Here is a 21,761-nt window from a genome sequence, read left to right on the forward strand (position 1 = left end):
GGCTCGGACACCTCGAGACAACGCCCACACCGGCTTCGGGAGCTGTATGACAGAGACCACACACTGACTCAGTCTGACTGGCGACTTAAGCACACCAAAGCACCCTGAAGGCAGAGAAACAGTCAAAGAGTTTAATGGAGAGGGAATACTCTCGCCAGGGACAGCCTCTCCTACTGGCCCAGGGTTCTGGAGTACAGGCTTCACAGGGCAGAGGCCAGACTCCGGCTGCAACTTGGCCCGCTTCTTCTTTTTAGACCTCTTGGATCCTGCACGGGAGGTCGCATCGGCAGACTTGGGAACAGATGATGGCTGGACGGTCATAGGTGGTTGGAGACACTGAGCAAGCAGGCACGGCTTGGAGACACTGTGCAAGCAGGCACGGCTTGGAGACACTGGGCAAGCAGGCACGGCTTGGAGACACTGGGCAAGCAGGCACAGCTTGGAGACACTGGGCAAGCAGGCACGGCTTGGAGACACTGGGCAAGCAGGCACGGCTTGGAGACACTGGGCAAGCAGGCACGGCTTGGAGACACTGGGCAAGCAGGCGTGGCTTGGAGACACTGAGCAAGCAGGCACGGCTTGGAGACACTGGGCAAGCAGGCACAGCTTGGAGACACTGGGCAAGCGGGCACGGCTTGGAGACACAGAGCAGGTAGGTGACGGCTTGAGACACAGGGCTAGCAGGAGTGGTATATGAGAGAACAGGTTTGGACCTGTTCACACAGGAGGTGCAGGTATGGATATAGGCAGGAAGGAGTGGAATATGAAGGAACAGGTTTGGACCTGTTCACACAGGAGGTGCAGGTAGGCGGAGCCGCAGGAGTGCGGAGTAGGCAGAGCCGCAGGAGTGCGGAGTAGGCTGGGCTCCCAGGGAGCCGGACAGGTAGAGCGGCTAGGGAGCCGAGCAGGCAGATCGGCTAGGGAGCCGAGCAGGCAGAGCTGCGAGGGTGTAGATGCACAGATAAAGCTGCGAGGGTGCAGATGCACAGATAAAGCTGTGAGGGTGCAGATGCACAGATAAAGCTGCGAGGGTGCAGATGCACAGAAAAAGCTGCGAGGGTGCAGATGCACAGATAAAGCTGCGAGGGTGCAGATGCACAGATAAAGCTGCGAGGGTGCAGATGCACAGATAAAGCTGCGAGGGTGCAGATGCACAGATAAAGCTGAGAGGGTGCAGATGCACAGATAAAGCTGCGAGGGTGCAGATGCACAGACAGGGAGGACACAAGGAATGACACGGCAGAGAAGGAACCACAAACAAGGAGACTGACAGACAGAGGTAAGACTGAGTTCAGACAGAGGCACAGGGACAAAGACACAAGGACAAGGATATTCTGCCTCCTGGCAGGCAGACAGAGAACAGACAAGGCACTGGGAACAAGACTCAAGGACCAGGATATTCTGCCTCCTGGCAGGCGGACAGAGAAATGCTAGGCAAGGTACCAAGACACAGAAATACGCAGTAAGAGCCTTCAGAGAATGCAAGACATAGGACAGGGCCTGGCTAGCTCAGCAGCAAGGAGCTAACTGAGTTTAGACATTTGCACAGGCAAAGGTCAGTGGGAGTGGAAAACTAAATAGTCAAGGGCTCTAAGCGATTGGTCAGGGACATACTACACAGGTGCACACTGACTGCATAAGAACCAGAGAGTTCAGGCGCCGCCCCCCTATACACACAGTCAGGAAACATGGAGAGCAAGCAGGAAAACAAGAGGCATAGCACATGGAGCTCAGGGCTGGCAACAGACAGAATTCACAGCATGGCTTGAAGCAGAAAGTTGGTGTGCGGGGGATGGGAGGCCATGCAGTGATGCCAGCAGGGTTGTTACAGCTAGTGTATGAAAAACTACAAGGTGTATATAGAATTAGGCAGAATAGGAATCTCCCTAGAGTGTAGGTCTGTAAGAACGGAACATGTCCTCGACTTATTCTTACAGAGTGACACACAGATAGCTTCGCTGTGGCCGTGATAACAGCCGTTACACGGTACTGAGAGAGGAGCGTGCACATTCACGGCTGTCCGGTGTCCGTAAAATTGTCAAGCTCCGTGTTTTTTAAGTATACGGACTGACACACGATGTCTCTCTATAGTTTTGAATGTGATCAAACAGCAAATATACTTAACTGTTTGAAAAGCAGACAAAACTAGAAGGTGTAGGTCTGTAAGAACGGAACATGTCCTCGACTTATTCTTACAGAGTGACACACAGATAGCTTCGCTGTGGCCGTGATAACAGCCGTTACACGGTACTGAGAGAGGAGCGTGCACGTACACCGCTGTCCATAAAATTGTCAAGTTCTGTGTTTTTTAAGTATACGGACTGACACACGATGTCTCTCTATAGTTTTGAATGTGATCAAACAGCAAATATACTTAACTGTTTGAAAATCAGACAAAACTAGAAGGTGTAGGTCTGTAAGAACGGAACATGTCCTAGACTTATTCTTACAGAGTGACACACAGATAGCTTAGCTGTGGCCGTGATAACAGCCGTTACACGGTACTGAGAGAGGAGCGTGCTCCGCTGTATGGTGTTAAAAAATGCACGCTCAGTACCTCACCAGGACAAAAAAAAAATTTGGATTGCTTTTAAAAAAGCAGTTTGCAGAGCAGTGGGAAAACAACAATGCAGCTATCAGGAAGCCTTATAAGGCAGCCTAACAACCAACACAGCTGATCCAGCAAAATATAGCCTCCACTTGCACTGCACACATAGTGACTGGTGTGTTGTACAGGCAAAATCGGTAGCAGCAGAAGCAGTTTTTGGTGTCTTCTTCCCTGCCTAATGCTCTCCCTACAGAACCAGCAGCAGCAGCAGCTCTCCCTATTCTGAGATCAGCATGAGTAACATGGCGGTCGGCGTGCACGCCCTTTTATACCCCCTGTGACGCCCCCCAAAGCAAGCTAATCACTTGCATGCCCTTCTCAAAGATGGTGGTGACCCCTGCCTATGTCATCACGTTGCCCACAGTGTCCGTGGATCCTGATTGGCTGAAAAAGGGTGGAAAACAAACTTTTGAAACGCGACTTTGGCGCTAAAGTCGCCGAGCTCGTGGCCGACCTCACCCTAGGTTCGGGTTTCATTTCATGAAACCCGACTTTACCAAAAGTCGGCGACTTTTGAAATTTTTCGACCCGTTTCGCTCAACTCTACTCATAGCATTAAAGTAGGTGCCAGCTGTATAAAATGTGGCACCCCTGCATTCTTGCTTCCATAATACTATCACCCCTCTAACCGGTGGTGGTGGTGATAGTATTGTCTGGAAGTATCTGGAGCTCCTTACACTAAGTAAACCATGCATCCACACACAAGCTTATCCCTTACCAGAAGGGGGCGCACAAGCCCCTAGTATGTAGGGTGACTGCCTTTTCTGGCTGGGGGGAGGAGTAAGGAGGTTAGAGTAGTGTGGAGGAAGGGAAGAGAGAGGAAACAAAACATGGAATTTCCCGGGGTTGGAGCTATGAAAAGCTCACCCTACAATTTAAAGATTTAAAGAAATAGCATTAATATGTTTACCTCTATGTGCAGCCAAGTGAGCTGATATACCACAATTGGTACTAGAAGTATGGGCCAGATCCCCAGAAAGCAAGTGTAATGCTTGTGGACAAACTGCATGTTCTGGGTGAAGGCAGCTACAGGGATGGAACAGTGGTCAGACAATTAGGAGGAGCTGATCAAGCACCTGGTCTAAAGCTAGCAGCAGCACCAGCAACAGCCGCATCATTAGTACTAGCAACAGCAGCAGCTCCAGCAGCAAGCCCAGCAGGAGACAAATAAATTCATGATGCAACAGATCCAACAGCATCATTGGAAGATGGAATTCCTGGCAAGGGGTGTCTACAGCAGAATAACCGCCCCTCCCTCAAGTCCAGGTGATGACTCATACATCTGAAAGGCCATAAGACGAGCCATGCAAAAGATGACCCAGGGTGATGATATTGAGGTATTTTTGGCTGTGTGATAAAAAAAGCAGAGAGGGACAAACTGCTGACAGAAAAGCAGGTGTAGGTGCTGCCCCCTATCTAACTGGTGAGCCTCAAAAGGCTTATTGTGACCTGTGACCTGGCCTTACAGGATGCACAGGAGTATGCCAAATTAAAAACTGAGATATTGGCACGCTCTGGAGTGACTGTGTGTGTGAGCTCATAAAGGGTCAACCACTGGGCATATTTTAGTGACAAACCCCCTCTCAAATGTTCGACTTACTACATCTGGTACAGAAGTGGGTGCAGCCGGAATCCTCCACCCCCGCACAGATGATCAAGCAAGTTGCTATGGACAGATTTATTCACTTCCTTCATAGGTCAATGCAGACCTTAGTTGCCCAGGGAGACCCCCAGAATGTGGACAACCTGGGCGGCCAAGTGGATGGGTACCAGGTGGTCTAGAAGTCCTTAAGGAAACAAGGCAGTGATACTTTACCATACTGGGGTACCCAAATGGAGCTTAACTCTCAAAATAAGGGTAAAGGAGCCATAACTAGGAGGAGACTGAGGTTCCAAGGGGTCGCTGAGGAGTTACCAAAGGCTGCTGCTAAGGACTTAATTTGTTGGAGATATCATGGTCCAGGGCACATAGCCATCCATTATCCTATGTCTGCCAAACTGATGGACTGCAGCATGGGGAGGCGCTGTTTGTATTATGCCCATCCAGCCTGCAGTGCGGACTATCAGCCCGGTGATGGGCCACAAGCATTTCCCATGACAATAAATGAGGTACCAATGTCTGAACTCTTGGACTCGGCGAGTTTTGTGACCCTGATAAAGGCCACACTCCCCCACAAGTTGATCCCTGGAAAAATCGTGGGCTTCCACTGTATTTACAGGGATGCCAAGAACTAATGTCTATAAAAATGAACTGTAGCACTGAGTACCATGAGGTCAGAGTAGTTAAAGGCCTGCTACACCCAGTAACAACAGGGAGGGATTTTAGTTTGTTCTGGGACTTATGACGAAAAGCGAGGGAGCCAAGTTACTCAGATAGGAGCTGGCTCAACCATGAAGAATCCCTATCGCAGTTGGAGGTGGACAAGTTCCCCCTGTGTGTCCTTGCTGGCAAAGAGGATGAGATGATGACCCATGAGGCTGAGATTCCTGAGTTAGGGGTTTCTTGGGAAATTTTGGGACTGATCAAATAGAGGACCTTTTGTTAAAAAGGGGCATGGGACAATGTTACTGTGATAAAATGGGTTGCCCAAGAGGCAGGGACCGACACCAGATTTCCATATTTTGCACTAAATGGGGGTCTGCTGTATCGGGTCACTAAACTGAGAGGGGACGTATTAGAGCAGATGTTAGTACTGGGAACCTAATAGCATAGGGTACTAGACATAGCTCATTTTCATGTCTATATCCCTCCTTCCTCTTACAGACATAAGTTCCTTACACAATGCGGACACTGCTGCCACTTTATATAGCACCACAATAGCTGCAGCTCTGGAATCGGTTGCCCCTCTCACACATACCAAAGATTGCAAAATCAACAGACCACCCTGGCACACCAGCCTGACCAAAGAACTAAGACGGGCTTCCAGGGTTGCTGAGCAGAGATGGAAAAGATCCCACTTCAACAAGCACTTCATCGCATTCAAACTGTCCCTCACTACTTTGAAGGCCACACTCGCTGCAGCAAAACAAACCTACTTCTCATCTCTCATATCCTCCCTGTCTCACAACCTTAAACAGCTATTCAACACTTTCAATTCTCTCCTCAGTCCCCCAGCACCATCTCCCTCTCCACTCATCTCAGCTGAAGACTTTGCCTCATTCTTTAAGCAGAAGATTGATAACATCAGAGAAAGCTTTGGCCCACAACCCCCACAACCACAACCTCTCTTTCTAACTGCACAGCCCTCCTGCTCCAAAACCAATTTCTCCACCATCACAGAAGATGGACTCTCCACTCTACTCTCAAGATCACATCTCACCACCTGTGCACTCGACCCGATTCCATCCCACTTCATTCCAAACCTCACCACTGTCTTCATCCCAACCCTAACCCATCTCTTCAAGCTATCACTAACAACCTGTGTTTTCCCCTCATGCTTCAAACATGCCTAAACCACACCCATCCTCAAAAATCCCTCTCTTGACTCATCCTCTGTAACTAGCTATCGCCCCATATATCACTTCTCCCCTATGTCTCAAAACTACTGGAACAACACGTGCATCTTGAATTGTCCTCCCACCTCTCTTCCTGCGCCCTCTTCAACTGCTTATAATCGGGCTTCTGGCCACATCACTCCACTGAAATTGCCCTAACTAAAGTCACCAATGACCTATTAACCGCCAAAGCCAAGCAACATTACTCTATCCTCCTTCTCCTGGACCTGTCCTCTTCCTTTGACACAGTGGACCATTCCCTATTACTACAGACCCTGTCATCTCTTGGATCTCATCATACCTAACAGACCTGACATTCAGCGTCTTCCACTCACACACCGCCTCCTCACCTCGCCCCCTATCTGTCGGAGTCCTGCAAGATTCAGTCCTAGGGCCCCTGCTCTTCTCCATTTACACCTTTGACCTCGGACAGCTCATAGAATCTCATGGCTTTCAGTATCATCTCTATGCTGATGACATACAGATCTACATCTCTGGACTAGATATCACCACCCTACAAAACAGAATCCCACAATGTCTGTCTGCTATTTCATCCTTCTTTTCTGCTAGATTTCTAAAACTTAATATGGACAAAACAGAATTCATCATCTTTCCCCATCTCACTTGAACCCCCAATGGACCTATCCATTAAGGAAAATGGCTTGCCATCCTCCCCAGTCCCACAAGCTCGCTGCCTTCGGGTAATCCTTGACTCTGATCTCTCCATTAAACCACATATCCAAGCCCTCGCCACATCCTGCCGACTTCAACTCAAAAATATATCCCAGATCCATACATTCCTTAACCAAAAATCTGCAAAAACCCAAATTCATGTCCTCATAATCTCCCGCCCTGACTACTGCAACCTCCTGCTCTGTGGCCTCCCCTCTACTACACCTCTCCAATCTATTCTAAATTCTGCTGCCTGACTAATCCACTTATCTCCCTGCTATTCCCCAGCCTCCCCCCTTCTGTTAATCTCTGCACTGGCTCCTCATTACCCAAAGAATCCAGTTCTAAACCCTAACCATGACATACAAAGCCATCTACAACCTATGCCCTACATACATCTATGACCTCTTCTCCCGGTACTTACCTGGAGAGGTAATACAACATTTTCAGCAGCCAGTATCCAGGAAACAAGCATTTCCATTTCTGGGAATGGTGGGATACTAGGGGTAGTTTATTTAGAATTTTGCTATGAAAGTTGTTCCCTTAACTGACTGTGTTAAGGGCACAAAGACGTTGATGGCCAATTGGTCTCCTGAAGCAGAGATGGCATTCCAAGAGCTGAAGCTCACCCTATGTAAACAGCCAGTCTTGTTCAAATTCAGTAGGGAATTTGTGGTCCGGACGGATGCCTCAGAAGTCGGGTTGGGAGCTGTGGTGTCTCAGGAAGTAAATAGGGAGAAACATCCAGTCCTATATTTAAGTAGGAAACGCTCCTCCTGTGAGAAAAACTATATCATTGTGATAAAATAAAGCTTGCCCATCAAATGGGCAATTGACACACTGAGGTTCTAAACCATTAGGCTGGAAGTTCAGACTAGTGTCAGATCATGCACCCCCTAAGACAGATGATGGAAAGTAGGTGAAGAATGCCCAGGTGACTAGATGGTTTGTAGGGCTACAGAACTTTAACTTTCATGTGGAGTACAGGCCAGGAAATCTGCATGATAATGCAGATGCCCTGTCTATACGTCCCTGTTTGGTGACTGAAGGTATCAAAACCCTCCAGCTTTGCGCAGATGGGGGATATGTGACAAAGTCACTGGTAAAATACTGGAAGGTAGATATGTTTCACTGCAGCTGATAGCTTCTGTGATATGAACCTAGGAAAAAGCTCCAGAACACTAAGTGCTGACTGGGGTTAATTGGCTATGTCTAAGGCTAGATTGTGTGAACAACTGAAGAGTGAGTGGAGTCCAGAGGATAAATACACAGCCTTCTGGCTCATTCAGCATTGGGTGTATCTGAAGGTGCAAACTCCAGAGTCGTTTTCATGATTAGGAAAGCTGAACGCTTTTGCTGTTTATTCCTGAGCAGGCGGAATCCAGCAACACAGACTGTGCTATATGCTATGTTTTTGTTTTTCTGTTAAGACAGAAAGGTCTGTTTTTTTTTTTGCTAACGCTACAATGGTATGTGAGGTACCTTTAATAAACCAGTGGAAGATTTAAATAAACAGCATTTCTGTGTCTCCTTCTATGTGTAGCTGAGTGAGATGATCTACCACAAGGGTGAATATTTAGGCAAATTTTCTAGCCTCCTTACTGAAAGTGCAGCTACCTTGAGAAAATGAACTGTATTTCTCCTGGGAGCTACTGGTTGCAAAAATTTCTATATCTCATTTATCTAATTTTTTTCAGTCAAGATGAGGTGCACAGTGTACATTAATGAGAAAAACAATGGACTTTTTTGAATTTAACAAATGGCTGCAATGAAACAGAGTGAAAAATTTAAAGGGGTCTGAATACTTTCTGTACCTACATACAGTATATATATATATATATATATATATATATATATATAGAGAGAGAGAGAGAGAGAGAGAGAGAGAGAGACATTTTCTCAAAGGTATTATTTTTCTTTGTGGAATAAACATTTTTGAGCCAACAATTAATTTTTCAATTTGCTTATTATTCCCTTTTTCTTGTTTTTGTTCCTCCCTCTTCCCCCTCCCTACACCTTTCTCCCTCCCCTTCCCTTTGTTCTCTTCTCCTGTGCATACATAGGGTTAACATTCAAACACACATGACTTGTCTATTCAACATCTGCAGTATATACTCGTGTATAAGCCGAGATTGTCAGCCCATTTTTTTGGGCTGAAAGTCCCCCTCTCGGCTTATACACGAGTCATATACCTGGGGGTCGGTAGGGGAGGGGAAGCGTGGGTGTCAGAGATCACACTAACCCCCCTGGCGTGGTCTCTGCAGCCCCCGCTTCTTCCACGGTCTCCTTTCCTGCTTTCAGCGCTCACGTGGTACGGCTCACTAAACTCATGAATATATGCATATTTATGAGTTTAATGAGCGGTACCACATGACCGCTGAAGGAAGAAGCTGCCGGAGACCATGGGAGTCGGAGAAGCGGGGCTGCAGAGACCGCGCCAGGAGGGGGTAAGTATATCCAATATTCACCTGTCCGGGGTCCATCGCTGCTCACCGCTGTCTGCTGCATCCTGTGTCAGTGACGTTTAAGCAGCAAGGGGCACGGTGACATGGTTAGTGCGCGTTGCACCCTCTGCTGGCTGCATATGGGGGCATCATATGGGGGCATATTCTATGGAGCAGCATATGGGGACAGCATATGTGGGCATATTCTATGGAGCAGCATATGGGGGCATATTCTATGGGGCAGCATATGGGTGCATAATCTATGGGGCAGCATATGGGGGCTTTATCTATGGAGCAGCATATGAGGGCATAATCTATGGAGCATTTTATGGGGGCATTATCTATGGAGCATCTTTTTGGGGCACAATCTATGAAGCATCATATGGGGCATAATCTATGGAGCATTTTATGGAGCATCTTATGGGGGAATAATCTATGGAGCATCTTGTGGGGCATATTCTTTGGAGCATCTTATGGGGCTATAACATTTATGGAGCAGCATGTGGGGCATATTATTCTATGGGGCATTTTATGAGGGCATTATTAACCTTTGTGCAGCATTATATGGGGTGTATTTTGTATGGAGCATCTTATGGGTCCCATCATGAACTGTATGGAGCATTATATAGGGCTCCTGATTCAATATGGATATTAAAAAACATTTAGTCTACTGATGTCTCAATTAATTTTACTTTTATTGGTATCTATTTTTATTTTTGAAATTTACCAGTAGCTGCTGCATTTTCCACCCTAGGCTTATACGCGAGTCAATAAGTTTTCCCAGTTTTTTTGTGGCAAAATTAGGGGAGTCGGCTTATACTCTGGTTGGCTTATACACGAGTTTATACAGTACTTTCTATGCTATAAATTTTCATAGCTACTGCATTTTAGTTGTCAGGATTAAGAGCTAGTGTAGCTCAAAATGCGTCGACTTGTTTTTTAACCTTCACTTTTTCATGCTTTAATCTACAAATAAATGTGATTTTTTTTATGAACTTTGCGGTTGCTGGGTAAACTACATGAACCACTAAGTGTGACACTAGTGAAAAAATATATTCAAATCAAACAGAAAAAAGAGCAATGATTCCCGGGCACTGCCTGAGTGAAGACAAGGGTGTTTATTAATTTATACGATGCAAAATCTGGTTGACTCCTTCATCAGGTAGGTATGTTACTTGTGAGCCACCTCCCTTATATAGCAGAGGAAGAAACTTCTACAAAGCTAAAAAACAATAAATAGCTAATTAAAGCCAATAATTTATACAAGTCACGTATGTCAAATTAGCAGCAAAGAAACATTTGTTTATTGTTTATTTGTATATAAATGTGAATTATGTTAAGTATATGTATGCCTTAAAAACAATAAGAATAGAAAAAAAATGGATTACCCATGGATTAGGGGGGGTGGAAATTTTGGCAGTAAAGGGTAACTTTAAATAATGGAACAATGTCTGGACAAAGCAGGTCTGATTGATTTGAATGACTTTTTGAAGGTTGTTATAAAGCTGTGTTTGAATTTGCCGTCATCAGGTTCAGATTTGATCTTCTTATCATTTCCCACTGTACCAATGTTGTTTTAGATTAGAATTCTCATTTTGTTGTTTTTTTAGAAAAGCATTTGGACTGTTTGGGATTTTTTTGTGTGATTAAACGCATCTCTAACAAAATTTTTAGAGTATCCTTCCTCAAGGAATCTCCTTTGCAATATCTTTGATTCATTCAAAAAATCTATCTAGAGTACAGTTCTTCTTAATCCTCCAATATTTGTCCATATGGAACATTTTTGATCCATTTGATAAAGTGACTGCTAGATAATTCAAGATAGCTGTTGACATCAACATTTTTGAAGTGTGTCAAAGTTGCAATATTTCCTTTACTGTCTTTTGTTATTTTGAGGTCTAAAAAAATCAATACTATGTTAGGAAAAGGAATAGGTAAACGTTATTCCTTAATGATTTTTATTTAGCTCATCTACAAATTGTTGTGCTTCAATTTTGGTGCCACGAGTTTCCAAATATCCATTTTGCTTTGAAATTTGCTACACAGGTACTAAAAAGTCTCTATTTTTTTTGGTAAATCTTTCAGAAACTGCTTCATCTGTCCAAGCTAAATGTGGATTGGTGGCAGGAGAACTTTAGTCAAATCAACTAAACTTTCAAAGAAAATGTTCTTGAGACCAGGTTGAAAAAATATTCTCATTGGTCAACGTTTTTGGCTCCAGTAATGAGTCCTATCCCTGCTGTCCCGTTTACACATAAAGCATTTGTACTTTGTGTAGCCTCTTTGCTTCCCAAGGAGCAAAGAGAGAATTTTCAGATCACCACATATTGACCATCCTTGTTTCTCGTAGTTAAGTTTTTTGAAAATAAAGTCTAAACTCTCATAGCTATCCTTCAAGCCCACATAATGCTCTACAGGTACTAAAGAATATTTGCTGCCACTGGCAATAGCACTGCTTTCAGACTTTTTTGGATGAATCAATAAAGAGTCTCCACTTGCTCACATTTCCCTCAATGTTACATTTTTCTGTCAGTCCAGGAACATCACTGCAATATACTAGAATACTGTCTTGAGAAAAGTATGTAAGAAATGCATTTTCTCTGCTTCTGTACCATGAAAAACAGGTACCAATAGCTAGAAGACTCTTTTTCTTTAGTGTAGACTCTAGAGCCTAACAGGTCTGCTGAATTTTAGGAAGGTCCTAGTTCCTGACTGAATCATTTAATTTGAGCTGTGAAAAAAGCTGTGGGTCGTCGGACTAGCATGAAAGTCTTTGTCATAATCCTGCTTTTCATGTTCTGAATCTTCTGAATCAGGTGTATCCTCAAGCTTCTCCGGAGGTGAAAGGATAGGTATTCATGGACCATGAGGCACAGGGCAAATCGCTGACAGGAGATCCCTGTATATAATCTTCCTCTTATTTTTATGGTTGGATCCCTCCACTTTGCATGTACAAAAGTAGCAAAAAGTAGCAGTCATCACTATGATTTTGTGGTTCCCTCTAGATCATAGGCACACCAAAACAAAAGCTCTCTTTCTTCCCTTTAGATCGCTGTCATAGGTATTCTGTTATGTTCCTAGGTGATACATGTGAGTCGTGGACCCACTGTACCATGGAGCAGCAAGACTAAGCAGCTACCTTGGTATTTGCTGGAGCCTCTAGTGCTGAAGTCAGACTTATGCAGCAGGTAGTTGCTAGGTTCAACTCCAGGGCAACGTCCATCCATAGCTGCTCCATAGGGCAAAGACATTACTTCAGATTCTCCAGATTCTCAGATTAAGCAGTAAGACCACTTGGGACAAGTTCTGACAGGACGGCCTCTTGGAACAAATATTGACAGGACGGCCACTTGTGACAAGTTCATAATGTGTGGACAGGATGGCCACTGAGGCAGGATCACAGTTTTGTCCTGGGTATTGAGCCACCAGGGTGATAGACAGGTACTGCCAAAGTGGCCAATGGGTACAAGTACTGCAGACGCGGTTTCTGGATTAGGACACCCCCAAAGCGGTCACAGGAAACAAGGATTAATTATGGCAGACTAACGGGAACACAGGTTACTGGATACAGGATACTAACAGACTAGGGATGGGGGACCTGGCAACATACAGTTGAACACACATTTAACTAAATGCCTTAAAGCAGTTGCTGGGAGCATTTACCATGTTTGTGCTGCCCCTTTAAGAATTGGGGAGAGGATGCATGCTGCTGGGACGACACACTGCGGCGTGCACAGAGGAGGGGGAGGCAGCACAATGGGGACCAAACCGCAGGCCAGGGCAGTGTGTAAGCCAGCATCCCTGCATGGAGGGAAAAGGAGACACCATGCAAGGGCGCCGGGTATGGAGCTATATCTTCTGCACAAACAGAACACACTACATGGGGAGCCCTTGACTTGTCCTAGTCACCTAGTTTTACACAAAAGTACACCTAATTCACTTTTCTAACAAAGTCTGTAATGTTCCTTCATTGTTTCTTCATTACAAAAAAAAAAAAAATGTAGCAAAAATTGTCGAGTAAATTAAGACATCCCCTTGTATCCATTTCGATCATAATGTTTGAAACAGGAGCGTGATCCATCACAACCACTAATTACTGAAAGGAATCGTGTCAAGCGCACCGCCACACTCCTATGACTCTGTCTAAAAGAAAATCTGGCTTTGCTCCTCGCAGCAAACAATCACCGGCCAGCTTTCAGTTCTTATACTGCTGAGGTAAAATGAAAGCAGTGCTCTGATTGGTTGCTATGGACACCTCCACCCAGTTATGAACTGTGACTAAAAAAAAATCTGTCTTTTTTGCCCATAACAACCAATCACAGCGCAGCAATCATTTCTTACTGCTTTGGGTAAAATAGAAGATAAGCTATAATTGGATGCTATGGACACCACCGCACTCTTTGGGAGCTAGGTTAAGAAAATCTTCTCTGCGCACATCAGTCAATCACAGCACAGCGTCCATTAATTTTTAGCCAATCTAATGGCACTAGTGATGGGCGAGTAGCATCGTTGCTCAGGTCTCCCCGAGCATGCTCAGGTAATCTCAGATGAGATTTAGTTTTTGTCGTCTCATCTGCATGATTTGTTACTTGTAAACAGGCTGAATACAAATGGGAATTCCCTAACAAACAGGCATTCCACACATGTATTCAAGCTGTCTAGCAGTCGCAAATCATGCAACTGAGGCGACGAAAACTAATTCTCTGAGCACGCCAAAATACTCGAAGACCTCCCGAGTAACGAGTATACTCGCTCATCACTAAATGGCACCAAAATCATCCACCAAAGGTCACGCGAAGGGGTCAAAGTATGGTGCAAGAAAAGGTATTTGTGAAAATTTGTAAGTGATGGATTTTTTCAATATTTTTATTGAGTTCAGGGACTGAAAATATATATAAAAATGACCTCTTACTTTTCAAAAAATTTTACCCTTGCAGACCTATGTAATTAAATTTTGGAGACTTGATGACTTTTAGGGAGCAGAGGAGGAATTATACTGTGTATAGAATGCTGTGGGGGCATTATACTGTGTACTTTGTATAGAGGAGCAGTTGTTGCATCATACTGTGTATACAGGAGCTGTACCTGGGGGTACTTAGGGGGATATAATTAAACATTAAGTGGAGACTTAAGTATTATTGTTATAGCAGCATTCAAAGTATTGAAACCGTCAAAGGTGCACATGGGGCATTATTGCATTCTAGAGGCAAAATATGGACCCTGTTTTCTAAGACACTTGTACAAGTCATTCATATTTTCTAGGGAACAATTTTACCATCTAGAGGGCATATTATTTTGGAAGGGGCACGGTGGGGGGTATTATATGGGGCAGTAAGAGAAACCCTGCTTTTGTACTGCACAGCAGGTGCAGTAATGGGGACACATACAGCAGTAGCGGATCAGCATTCAAGTATTAGCAGGATAAGGAGTTTGTGCAGGTTGGGAATAGATGGGGACGGTGCCTGAAATGGTGAGACGTCAATTGTGTCTTTGTTGTAATCTCTGCAGATGAATTGTTGCTGGAAAAGTTGTCTTGTTGGTCTGTGCAAGATGGAAAAGACTGGAAAAGTGAACGACTCCATCATAAAGAACGTCAGGTGTAAGTCACCATCTACTGTGCTGTAATCTTTTACATGTTCTGCAGGTCTGATATCTACCACTATATGGTCACTATATCGCAGTATTATTAGTGTTGGACTATGCATGAAAATTTATTTTCAGTAACGGTGCAGTCATCTGATGAGGTTCCTCTATACCCACCATTAGGCTGCGCCGCTGTAGAGGTAATCAGGGTTATCTGGTTAAAGGCCAACTCATATGTTTCAACCCCACCCGATCTACACCCAGAGCTATGCTTCTGGTGTATATTGAACCTGTTTTGAGCTCTGTTATGCAAACACAACCTTTTTAATGTCCAAGTGACATTAACCTATCTGACTAAGGAAAAGCAGACAGTAAGCAGAGGTACGTAGCAGATTATTTAAGCACACAATGCAGTTTCAGACTTTTCAGACTACTAATATTGTTTACACAATCCCAAAATATCTTTTCTGGGGCAGATGCATGCCTTGCTGTTGTTTATACACAGAAGGTGCAAACGGAAAAAATGGAGCATTTTGGGTGCAAAATATTTTCCTTGTTTGAGTAGTATCAATAGCCTATCACTTTTTTAAAGGAAGTAGAATAGCTTTTACACAAGCTATCCAAAAATGATCCCTTTAATTAGTGAAATAAAACAGGTGTACTATTTTTAACAAGATATAGTAATGGCATCTAGACTAAGATAAAACAAATTATCGCTTTTTCGGGGTCGGCAACTGATTTGCTTACCACAAAATCCAATTAGTTATTTAGCCTAAAAAATGCACAGTATAAAAACCTTACAATCATTTCTATTTTTAATTTTTTCATTGACATTTTCTCTTAAATAAAACCTACAAAGAACTTTTTATGTAGCTGAAAAAAATTGCAAAATTTAATGCATTAAATAAAACCTTACACAACCACATACGAGTAAAAGAAAAAAGTTTTAGCTAGCAAATTCCTAAGATATAATAATAATAAAAAAAAAAAACAATATTAGTTAGGCACTTTCAGGTCAGGTCACTAAACTGCTAAAATATCACCAAATATAAATACAATGTATACTGAACAAATGAACTAACAACTTTTATGAAATAGAATCTGTCATAGGACAGGTATTTTTTACATTTAACAAATACCTGAAGTTGTATCTGATGAGCCACATTTCCACCAACAACTAATACTCCTCTAAATTTTCTATTCTCTATTCTATTCTCTAAGAAAATCGAGCAGCGCCTACGAATCAACAAATGTTTAAATTTGTTCTTTATATAATACGGTGTAAATACCGTATATACTCGAGTATAAGTCGATCCGAGTATAAGTCGACCCCCCTAATTTTGCCACAAAAAACTGGGAGAACTTATTGACTCGAGTATAAGTCTAGGGTGGGAAATGCTCCATAGATTATTCCCCCATATGGTGTCCTCAGAAGAAGCTCCATAGATTGTTCCCCCATATGCTGCCCCACAAGAAGCTCCATAGATTGTTCCCTCATATGCTGCCCCCATAAATAGCTCCATAGATTGTTCCCTCATATGCTGCCCCCACAAATAGCTCCATAGATTGTTCCCTCATATGCTGCCCCCATGCTGCTGCTGCATGTAAAAATAAAAAAAATGACATACTCACCTCTCCGTCGCTGGGTGTCAGATTCTCACCTGTCCTGCGTCCATGGCTGCTCACCGCTATCTGCACGTCATCAGTCAGTGACGTTCAGACTGCAGGGGGCGAGGCGCGTACTAACCACGTCACCGCGCCCTCTGCTGTCGGAAGTCACTGACCGATGACAGACAGCAGCAAGCAGCCATGGACGCATGACATGTGAGTATCGCTATACTTACCCGTCCTGACGCTGTCGCTTGAGTCCCCAGCTTCTCCGCGCTCTCTCTACCTGCATTCAGCGGTCTTGTGATACCGCTCATTAATATGCGCATATTCATGAGTTTTAATGAGCGGCACCACGTGACCGCTGAAGGCAGGAAGAGAGAGCACGGGGAGAAGCTGGGGGCTCAAGAGACAGCGTCAGGACGGGTAAGTATGACCTGACACCCCCGCCCCCCCTCCCCCTCTGACCCCCTTTGTATATGACTCGAATATAAGACGAGAGGGGGACTTTCAGCCCAATTTTTTGGGCTGAAAATCTCGACTTATATTCGAATATATACGGTAAGTCCTTCAAATTCTGGAAATAGACTTTTTGCCCCCAAAAAAGTCTTGATATATTCATGAAAAACAGGAATATTGAAATGTAAAGAGAAAATAAAAGAAATATGGGCCTTGCTATTATATAGAATTATAAACAAGAAAACATACCTGTGAAAGAGGTTGTCGATGTTTGGCTGCTTGATGGAGATGGTTTTGAACTGGTGGTTTCTATTGTTGAGAGGGGAGTCGCATATCTAGATGATGTACCCAGGTGGATGAATGGTGGTGATGTTACTGTAGTGTTCCATATGTAATCACAACAGTAGAGTTTTAATGCATAATTAAAGCACATATTTCTTGGCCCAGGATTATCTAGGTTTCTACAAAGCAACCCTTTTTCTATATTACAAGTGACTTTTTGAGGAAGCATTTCAATGGCAATGTCTGGATATGAGGTAGATCTACATTTTATTTGTTTAATAAACTCTTTGGCTTTGCAGACATGTATTCCATTAGCCTGGGCTAATTCAAAGGTCTCTTCATCTCTTCCATTAATACCAGATCTTGGATGATTTACATCAATCCACTCTGTCCAGTAGCATACAGGAGTACTTGCACCTTGTGTTGTCTTTGTTGTTGGTAAATTAGATGTTGCTCCTTGAGTAGAAGCAGAAAATGCAGCTGTGCTTAAAGTAGGATTACTGACTATTGTGGTAGTTGTAACTTTTCTTGATTTACTTGGACCATGAGTGGATGATGTTCTCATGTGGGTAGTTGGTGATGATGTGGCTGTGGTTGACGATTTTGTTCCTTGCGTTGAAGTTGTTGAAAATGTTGCTTTGCTTAAAGTACTTTGTGTCGCTCTTGTTGGTAAATTAGATGTTGTTCCTTGAGTAGAAGTAGAAAATGTAGCTGTACTTAAAGTAGGATTACTGACTGTTGTGGTAGTTGCAAATTTTCTTGATGTACCTTGACCGTGAGTGGATGATGTTCTCATGTGGGTAATTGGTGGTGATGTGGCTGTGGTTGACAATTTTGTTCCTTGCGTTGAAGTTGTAGAAAATGTTGCTTTGCTTAAAGTACTTTGTGTCATTCTTGTTGGTAAATTAGATGTTGTTCCTTGAGTAGAAGTAGAAAATGTAGCTGTGCTTAAAGTAGGATTACTGACTGTTGTGATAGTTGTAACTGTTTTAGGTGTACTTGGACCGTGAGTGGATAATATTCTCATGTGGGTAATTGGTGGTGATGTGGCTATGGTTGACAATTTTGTTCCTTGCGTTGAAGTTGTAGAAAATGTTGCTTTGCTTAAAGTACTTTGTGTCGTTCTTGTTGGTAAATTAGATGTTGTTCCTTGAGTAGAACTAGAAAATGTAGCTGTGCTTAAAGTAGGATTACTGACTGTTGTGATAGTTGTAACTGTTTTAGGTGAACTTGGACCGTGAGTGGATAATATTCTCATGTGGGTAATTGGTGGTGATGTGGCTGTGGTTGACAATTTTGTTCCTTGTGTTGAAGTTGTAGAAAATGTTGCTTTGCTTAAAGTACTTTGTGTCATTCTTGTTGGTAAATTAGATGTTTTTCCTTGAGTAGAAGCAGAAAATGTAGATGTACTTAAAGTAGGATTACTGACTGTTGTGGTAGTTGCAACTTTTCTTGATGTACCTTGACCGTGAGTGGATGATGTTCTCATGTGGGTAATTGGTGGTGATGTGGCTGTGGTTGACAATTTTGTTCCTTGCGTTGAAGTTGTAGAAAATGTTGCTTTGCTTAAAGTACTTTGTGTCATTCTTGTTGGTAAATTAGATGTTGTTCCTTGAGTAGAACTAGAAAATGTAGCTGTGCTTAAAGTAGGATTACTGACTGTTGTGATAGTTGTAACTGTTTTAGGTGTACTTGGACCGTGAGTGGATAATATTCTCATGTGGGTAATTGGTGGTGATGTGGCTGTGGTTGACAATTTTGTTCCTTGCGTTGGAGTTGTAGAAAATGTTGCTTTGCTTAAAGTACTTTGTGTCGTTCTTGTTGGTAAATTAGATGTTTTTCCTTGAGTAGAAGCAGAAAATGTAGATGTACTTAAAGTAGGATTGCTGACTGTTGTGGTAGTTGCAACTTTTCTTGATGTACCTTGACCGTGAGTGGATAATGTTCTCATGTGGGTAATTGGTGGTGATGTGGCTGTGGTTGACAATTTTGTTCCTTGCGTTGAAGTTGTAGAAAATGTTGCTTTGCTTAAAGTACTTTGTGTCGTTCTTGTTGGTAAATTAGATGTTGTTCCTTGAGTAGAACTAGAAAATGTAGCTGTGCTTAAAGTAGGATTACTGACTGTTGTGATAGTTGTAACTGTTTTAGGTGTACTTGGACCGTGAGTGGATAATGTTCTCATGTGGGTAATTGGTGGTGATGTGGCTGTGGTTGACAATTTTGTTCCTTGCGTTGAAGTTGTAGAAAATGTTGCTTTGCTTAAAGTACTTTGTGTCGTTCTTGTTGGTAAATTAGATGTTGTTCCTTGAGTAGAAGTAGAAAATGTAGCTGTGCTTATAGTAGGATTACTGACTGTTGTGGTAGTTGTAACTGTTTTAGGTGTACTTGGACTGAGAGTGGATGATATTCTCATGTGGGTAATTGGTGGTGATGTGGCTGTGGTTGACGATTTTGTTCCTTGCGTTGAAGTTGTAGAAAATGTGAAATCAAGTGGAAGTGGTGCAGGTTCTATTGGACAGTTATTGATTTCGACAGTTTTTCCATCTGCATCACATTTCATATGGTGGCATTTGCTGTCCTCCTTATTGGAATATGGAATGGTGTCCTCATAGTTGTATAACTTGTTATCATGTATGCATTGACAAGCTTAAAAAAATAAACATCATTATTATTTTTTGTATATTTTTTTTTTTTTTTAGATTTTAAACATCCTGTCTTACTCTGTACAGTATATCTTACCTTATCCACAGATAGTTAATAAGCAATGCTTATAATCGTTTTATGATTCCTATTTCCGTCCCATATTATCATTTTCTAAACTTACACATGTGTAAAAAATTGCAGATAGCCTTTTGTTAAATTGAGATTTACCCATAACGGTAACCGAAATAATATGAATCTGCCAAATGTAATTTTAAATTTACTGAATAAAAACTAATGAAAATAAGACATTGCTTTTGAACTGTGGTACCACAGAAAAAGAACAAAAATTACAAACTAATGAAATTGGTGTTGACGAAAAAATATTACCTTTAATTTAATAATTTGTTGCACATTTTTTATGCTAAAAATATATCAATTTCGCTGTCTCTTAATGAGTCTTCTGCACCTGTTTCCAGGTATTTCGGCCAACTCTTCATGAGAAAAAAATTGCTCTAGCTATCTCAGGTGGGAAGGCACCTTCTCCCAAACTGCGGGTTTCAAATCCTTCCACAGATATTTTTAGGATTTATATGAGGGCTAATAGAATTCCACTTTAGAATAGTCCAATGCTTTACTCTTAGCCATTCTAGGATGGTTCTTATCTTGTTGAAGTACCCATGACCTGTGACTCAGACCAATCTTTTTGACACTGGGCAGCACACTTTGCTCCATTATAGCTTTTATTATAATTTTGATATTTTATTATGCTTTGCACAAATTCAAGACCCCCTTTGCCAGATGCAGCAATGCAACCCCAAACGTAACTGAGCCTTCTCCTTGTTTCTCAGTAGGTACACTGTTCTTCTCTTGAAATGCTTTATATTTGCATTTTTGAACATAGAGCTGACTTGAGGTGCTCCTGGTTTGCCTCATCTTTCAAAAGGACATTTTCCTAAAATCTCTGTTGATTTTCAGTATGCATTTTGGCAAATTCCATTTTCTCCTTTTTATGATTTGTTTTCAACAGTGGTTTCCTTCTCAGTCATCTTCCACGAAGTCCACTTTGATCACTACAGCGATGGAAGGTGCGATCTGACACTGATGCACCTTGAATATGAACTTCACCTCTAATCTCTTCTGAAGTTGTTCTAAGCTCTTTGTCTGCCATTCACATTATCTTTTCAATTTTTCATAAATTTTCCTCATGCAGTCTTGTCCAGGGAGCTTTTCTACACTCCCAAAGATGTTAAAGGGAACCTGACAGGTGGTACATGCTATCCAAATCATGGGCAGTATGTATGAGCCACTGGCTATATCATCACAACCATGTATTTTTGACTGAACTGCTTCAGCATTTCAGAGACAAACATACTTTTAATAGCTGCCAGGAACCAAATCACTCTGTGCACTAGTCATTCAGGCAGATGCCCAGAGCCTTCTCTCCGCCCACTGACAGTGACTGACAAGTCTTTGGCCGACTTGTCACTGTCACATAAGAAACTGCCACAACTAGTCACCTGTGCATCTCAGTCCCTGACAACTATTAAAGGTATGTTTTTTTCTGAAAAATTGCAGCATTTCAGTCAAAACTACATGGCTGTGATCATACAGCCAGTGGCTGTGTCTCGGCGGTAACTCACTCTCCTTCTCAGCACCGCCTTACTCATTGTGGCCACCCCACTGCTTCTCTTCATGTCAGACCAACTTGCTACATTTGTCTCTTGCAGCACTCCTCAGCACTGGTGTTTATGTATGCTGTTTTCACATGTCTGTTGGAGGGCCTGGCCAGATCCTGGAGGAATTAACTATGATGTGTCCTGCAGGGTTCAGATTCACCAGCCAATCACTAACCAGCAGGTAATATATCAAGCAGCGCCACTCTCCACACCTGGGCCTAAGATTAGGTTCCAGTTTGCTGTTAGCATCTAATTCCCAGTCAAGGTGTTTTGTTGTTTATCTCTTACATT

General features: G+C 42.9%; 1 protein-coding gene across 1 annotated transcript in view; it reads right to left on the reverse strand.

Annotated features, from left to right (window-relative positions):
* The window catches only part of LOC141058202 (mucin-5B-like), a 240,773-nt gene that overhangs the window by 48,586 nt on the left and 170,426 nt on the right, over positions 1–21,761 (reverse strand). The window contains exon 29 of the mRNA XM_073554349.1: positions 17,119–19,797. Within this exon, the coding sequence (XP_073410450.1) occupies positions 17,119–19,797 (2,679 nt within the window). The remainder of the gene's footprint in view (positions 1–17,118; positions 19,798–21,761) is intronic.

Source organism: Dendrobates tinctorius, unplaced genomic scaffold (genome assembly GCF_039654945.1).
Source record: "Dendrobates tinctorius isolate UK_male_01 unplaced genomic scaffold, ASM3965494v1 ptg000211l, whole genome shotgun sequence".
NCBI lineage: Eukaryota > Metazoa > Chordata > Amphibia > Anura > Dendrobatidae > Dendrobates > Dendrobates tinctorius.